Source organism: Lissotriton vulgaris, unplaced genomic scaffold (assembly GCF_964263255.1).
Source record: "Lissotriton vulgaris unplaced genomic scaffold, aLisVul1.2 SCAFFOLD_3404, whole genome shotgun sequence".
In the NCBI taxonomy this organism is placed as follows: Eukaryota; Metazoa; Chordata; class Amphibia; order Caudata; family Salamandridae; genus Lissotriton; species Lissotriton vulgaris.
The window spans coordinates 184,619-190,618 of NW_028240625.1; the positions used below are offsets into that span (position 1 = coordinate 184,619).

At 44.6% G+C, this 6,000-nt stretch overlaps 1 protein-coding gene across 1 annotated transcript in view; it reads left to right on the top strand.

Annotated features, from left to right (window-relative positions):
* The window catches only part of LOC147672927 (MAM domain-containing glycosylphosphatidylinositol anchor protein 1-like), a 157,573-nt gene extending 153,639 nt beyond the window's left edge, over positions 1–3,934 (top strand). The window contains exon 5 of the mRNA XM_086947915.1: positions 3,549–3,934. Within this exon, the coding sequence (XP_086804041.1) occupies positions 3,549–3,934 (386 nt within the window). The remainder of the gene's footprint in view (positions 1–3,548) is intronic.
* The last annotated feature ends 2,066 nt before the right edge of the window (positions 3,935–6,000 follow it).

The window sequence follows — 6,000 nt, forward strand, 5'->3', positions numbered from 1 at the left end:
TAAGGTGAAGCTTGTGGTGTCTTTGCAGGCCTTACATTTAGAACACTTTATGAACCTATTCTTTCTGAAGAGCCATGTGAGCCCCGGTTTCGTTCCCACTTTCACTGGTAACATGTTGCTTACTAGTGCTTGTCTAAGTGAGCGTGCCCGCCTGAAAGTTATCTGGGCTCTTCGCTCTACAATTTTGCGTAAAACGGGGTCACTTCGAATAATATGCCAGTGCTTAAGTAGAATGCTTCTTATTTCTTTCTGCTGGTTTTGTATGTTGTTATCATTCTACATTGCGTACTCTCCGCCTCAGTCCTTGCCTTTGTTTTACTTGCACTATCTTTGAACAGAATTTCATCCCTAGATTTTTGCCTAACCTTTCGTACTGCTGTCTCTATGCACTCTTTTAGGAAATCGCTTTCTTAGACATTGCACTTCAGTCTCAAAATACTTTTTGGTACTGCAATTTTTTTCAATGCCCGAAACATTCCCCATAGGGGATGCTTCTGACCAAATTTGTTGGGTGAAAACTCGTCGCATGTAGCAGCGTGTTTCCATCCGACGGTTTATTGTAGAGCTTGGTGTGCAGCCTCTCATTATGGATGTATACTGTCACATCAGAAAGTTCACTTCAGACTTACTAATAACACTTGTGAATTTGAGATTAAGATTGTTGTTTTGTAACTTTTTTACAAAGCTCATGGCACTGGTTTCACCCCCCTTCCACACAACAAATAGGTCATCTATATAGCGACTCCAATGACCCACATTTTCTTGCCATTCTCTCTGCCATAGGGATTGGACCACCTGCTCCTCCCACCAGCCCATATGCAAATTAGCATAGCTGGGGTCGAAGCAGGTGCCCATGGCCGTCCCAGACACTTGATGGTATAATTGCCCATTAAAGAGATTCTCGAGGCATGAGGTTATCATTGAAAGCAGTATCTGTGTATGGTGCCAATGTTTTGCTGGGCGGCGCCCTAAAAAGTATTGGACTGCATTCACTCCATCATTATGATGTATGCTGGTATACAGCGTGGTGACATCAATAGTCATAAGGAGAAAGTCTGCTTCCCATGGCACATCATACACTTTGCCAGGAAATCACCTGTATTTTGAATGAATGAGGGGAGCTTACTAACCCAAGGACTCAGGAATGAGTCAACAAATTTCGAGGTACCTTCACATGCACTGTTAACCCGTTCCGTGCTCCCGTCGGCCAACGGCCGATGGGAGCATCTCTCCCCAGTGCTGCGAACGGCAAACGGCCGTCGTAGCCCCGTCCACTTAATAGAAGCCTGCCTCGCGAAAGAATTGCTGCCGCGGTTAAGGCGTTAATGGCCGAAATGATTGGGCGTCCCCAGGGGATTCAACATATCTTTGTGGATTTTCGGGATTAGATAAAACACTGGGGTAGTAGGGTTGGTAACTTTTAAAAAAGAGAATTCATCCTGACTGATCAGCCCTTTTCTCAACCACTCTAGCAGCAATGTATTGAATTTCTGGTAAATATTATTATTTACATCTTTTGATACTTTGACATAATTCACCCTGTTACCAAGTTGTTTATGCACTTCTGCCAAATATTGATCTCTATCCCATAGCACCACGTTCCCCCCTTTGTCGGCATTACGCACAATCACATCTTCATCATTGGCCAGTTTGTCCACCAAAGCATAGTACTCTTTAGCTTTCTTGCTTATAGGTTTCTTTTTCACATTTATTATTTCACACAAACTTTTAACCTCATTGATCACTAGATCATTAAACACATCTACTGAGTCTCTTGCTGTTAGAGGCGTAAACTTTGAAGTTGGTTTGAACTGTGTTGTGGGACTAATGCTAATATTAATGTCCTCCTCCTGCGCCAACTCAATCACCCTGTTGAATGTGCTAGGTATTGCTTGCATTTCCGGACTGGCCACTCCTTCTGCGTTGCCTAGTTGGAGTTCTTGCAGATCCGCCATCAAGTTCATATCTCTCACCGCCAAATTGTCATTGTCTTCCTGCGTACTACTTGCTTCCCCAAAAGCCACCCTCTTGGGGGCCACTGCAAAGAATGTTTTCAATTTAAGCGAGTGGACAAATTTAAACACATCGACCCTTGTTGTCGTATAGTCCATATCAACTTCCGGACAATATGAAAGTCGAAGTTTCAAAATTCTTTTTTCCTCATCAGAAAGATTAATAGTCGTGAGGTTAACAATTATTGTCTCGTTTTTATCATGTAATTGTTGCCCTTGGCTTTGGCTTTCTCTCCTGCGGCAGCATAGTTTTGCGCCTTTGAGCCTCTTCCTCCTCTGCCTCTTGCTCTTTGTGGCCTGGACTCTACCGGAGGTCTTGGCCTTAGATTGAATCATCTCTCTCTCCTTACAAAATCAAATTTGTCAATGACTGAGGGGATTAGTGTAGGTCTACCGTCAGATGGTCCTTCCTCCAGATCTGTTTCGGTCTCTGAACTTTGAACGCTACTAAGCTCCGATTGCTGCGCCTGTTTTTCTTTGGTACCATAATACATTCATTGTCTCCTCATATTCTCAAACTTCTTGGCAAAAGTGTATATTTGCCCTCAGTCATAATCAACTTTATCCCGCAGAAATTTCTGCGCCCTTCTCTCTTTGATGGTTGTCTCCAGTTTAGCGAGATGCTTCTTCATTTCTGTCATGAATTTCACTATTGGCTCTTGATCCGTTTCTTTACTCAGCATTTCCATGATTTGATCAATTTCCTCCAAGATTTTATCCCGGTCGATTTCAGCATATTTGATTAAGATACCCAGCATTCTACTGGACGATTCCTGGTTATTATCCGCCCACTCTCTTAGCATATTTGGGTTGGGGTCCTCATATGTAGGGGCCACCAATATCCTAAGCCCACGGTGAATTTGTTTAACTTCTAAGTGGTGGGTCAGCGGTTTGGCCTCCCACCACTTTGCCAATTTCGACCGTTTCAATTTCTCCAGCTGCTTCAAACGGACCGTCACGTCCGTCAATTTCGTGCTCACACTCGCTGTTGCCTCCAATTTATTGCCACTAGGTAGATTGTCATCAAAAACAGCTAGTGTCGACTTTTCCTTGGTTGGAAGATTGGAATATATTTAGGTCAAAAAGCATCAGTGACAATAAAGTTACTATTGGACTAAGAAGGAAACTGACGTCAGCGCGCCGGGAGGTACTTATGTGACTTCGCTGACGTCACGTACTTGGACAACGTCAGGGCGGGGTCGTGTGGCGCCATACCCCGGCACGCAGAGGTGCTGCTGCAAAAAAAATTCTGGATCCAGTTTGACGCCTGGGGATATTCTAAGTTAAGGCGAAGGTAAGTAACTCGTACTTTGGTATAGACCATCAGGACAAAACGCATCAGTGACAATAAAGTTACTATTGGACTAACCTGGTCTTTTTAACCATTCCTTCAGCGCTGCGGTGTCAGCAAGGGTTGGTAAAGAAAATATTTTTCAAAAGTTGTATATTGTCACTCTTTTTCGTTTTTAAGTTTACCAATAAATTCCAGGTGGTACTCATGATGCTTACTGCTGTATCTGTCCTTGTTTTCCATAGGCTACTACATGTTTATTGAGGCTTCGCGGCCGCGGGTGCCAGGAGACAAGGCCAGGCTGATCAGTCCGCTGTACAATGTCACTGGCAAGCCGCCATACTATCGGTCCGCCTACTGCGTCTCCTTCTACTACCACATGTACGGAAAGCACATTGGTGAGTACCGTCAGTTCCGTTTCATTGATACTACTCTTCCTACCACTGTCATTAAGCAGGGTGGGATTTTGAGGCAAGTCGCGGCTTGTATGTGTGTTTACATGGATTGCTTTTTCTATTGTCAAAAATACTTTTATTTGATTTATAAAAATCATAAAAGGGTGGGTCTTACCACCATACAAACATCATGTACGTCAAAAGCTCAGCATGAAAACAAAATTAAAATCACCTAAAAAAATCAGAAAGTTAAAACCTAATCTTGACAGGTTTAGACAAATACACAATCACAGTATACTATTATAAAAATGTGGCTGAGGGAAGACGAGGCTGTCTCGTTGGAGCTGCTAAACAACTGATAATTGGTCTAGGAAAAAAGCGAGGATTTTGGGGAACGAATGAGTTTGGTGAAAAATGCACATTTTAACTTGGAAAGGAGAACACAACCTAGAGAGGTGAAAGCGAGGGAGTAACCATTAGGAGGGGGAGTGGGAGACCGGGGGCAGCCGTGATGAGGCCGGTTGGCCGAAGTCATCTTTAATTATTGCCTTGTTTTCTAGCTCTTTTGCAGCATGAGCCAGGAATTTTATAGTTTTGCAGGCTAGTTGTGTCTGGGACCCGCTGAGGCATTCTATCACAGCCGCCCTACAAGTTCTCACCTGGGCTTCTCTTAAAAGTGGTAGCAAAAGCGTCTTCCTTGTTTTCTGCAGTGCAGGGCATATGCATATTAGATGCAATAAAGACTCCGTGGGGTGCCACAGAGACGACAGGCAGAAGTTAACCAGGACCGTTGCCAATTGGGGGTGAGGTCTTTACTCAAGAAGCATCCCTGCCTCAGAAGGCTTAATTTCCTCTTATAGTAGTCCCTAAAGCAGTCTTGCAAATATGGCTGAGGTTTCAGATGTTTGTAAGTTGACAACACGATCCAGGCATGGCTTTTTCCGGCCACTGTGGCTTTGTCCATTAGCAGCGATGCTTGTTTGATGGCTTTGTTGGTGAAGTGTTTAAAGGCATTGTAAGATATGGGTGAAATCCAGGTTTCTTCCAGCTTTAACGAAACCAGCGCTTGCCTGAGAGATTTGTATATTGAATTGGAGGGTCCGGCCTGTTTTTCTACCTCTAGCCAGCAGAGATGGGAAAGGGTGTCATCTTCAGCATCCCTCATGCGCCAGTAGTATTTGGCCAGAGCACCTTGTCTTGCCGGAGTCTGATTAGTTAGTCCATATTCTAAGCGTATTTGGGCTTGTGAGATGTGTCTTGGAATTGAGAGGAGATTTTTAAACAGTCTGGATTGGGCTAGATTTAGCACTGTGGAGTTTCTATTGACCAAACAAAGCTAGCACAAATACGGCAATGCACATAGTACCACATAGTTTGGGGAGGGAATTCGAGGGAAAAGGGAGGGATCATTTGACAATGTGCACAGCAGTGGTGCATGTGATGGATGGAGAAGCAGGGTTTCTGTTCCAAGACCAAAACTGAGAGGAGCTGGAAGGGTTCAATCCAATGATGGAAGAGGTGCGCCTGAAGGGGTGTGTTTAGGTACATTCTGGGCCTGAGGGGTGGGCCAGGACTGATGTGTGGGGAGCTGGTCTTCCAAATGCCTGGTCCATAGAGGGAGAAGGCGGATCTCACAGGTTTTATCTGTGCTGTAGTTTTTAGAATAAGGTATTGCCACCCAGGAGTCAGATATATTCGAGGTGCCTTTGAGGGTTCAATGAACTTTGCCAAAGTTGCGAGGTCTGGTGTCAAGGCTGTGAGTGGTAGAGCTATGATACAGACAATGCAGAGCCAGATGGATGGATGTTTCCAGAGATGTTTCGGATAAATGAGATCCAGGGTTGCCCTTGAAATGTTACAGGGTAGTGTTTATGTATACTGCTGAGGGACGCCATAGTGCAGAAGGGTGTGGCGTAAAGGGATAAGGTAGTACTAGAAACAAAGGTAGATGGCTTGAAAGGATTCTGTGAGGAACAGGGCACATTTGCACAGCTGATTACAAATCAGATCAAAGGCTTTCTGGGAATAGGTCATGCTGTGCAAGCCAGTTTAAGTGGAGCTTTTTAGTTGTGGCTACAAATAGCACTATCGCTCTGCCAACAACCCAAACCAGAATACACAGAGGGGCTTTGGGTCAGTTCTCTCCCGGCCAGCCCCTTCCCGCCAGTGCTTGTTTTGATGGGAGTTGATACAACACAAATTTAGCTCCAAGGTGCAAGGGCAATGTTTGCTGCAGGCCCATAGAACAGATAAGCGTAGACCTGGATACAGAAATCAAGCTTTTCTGGGGGTGAGGGAAGAA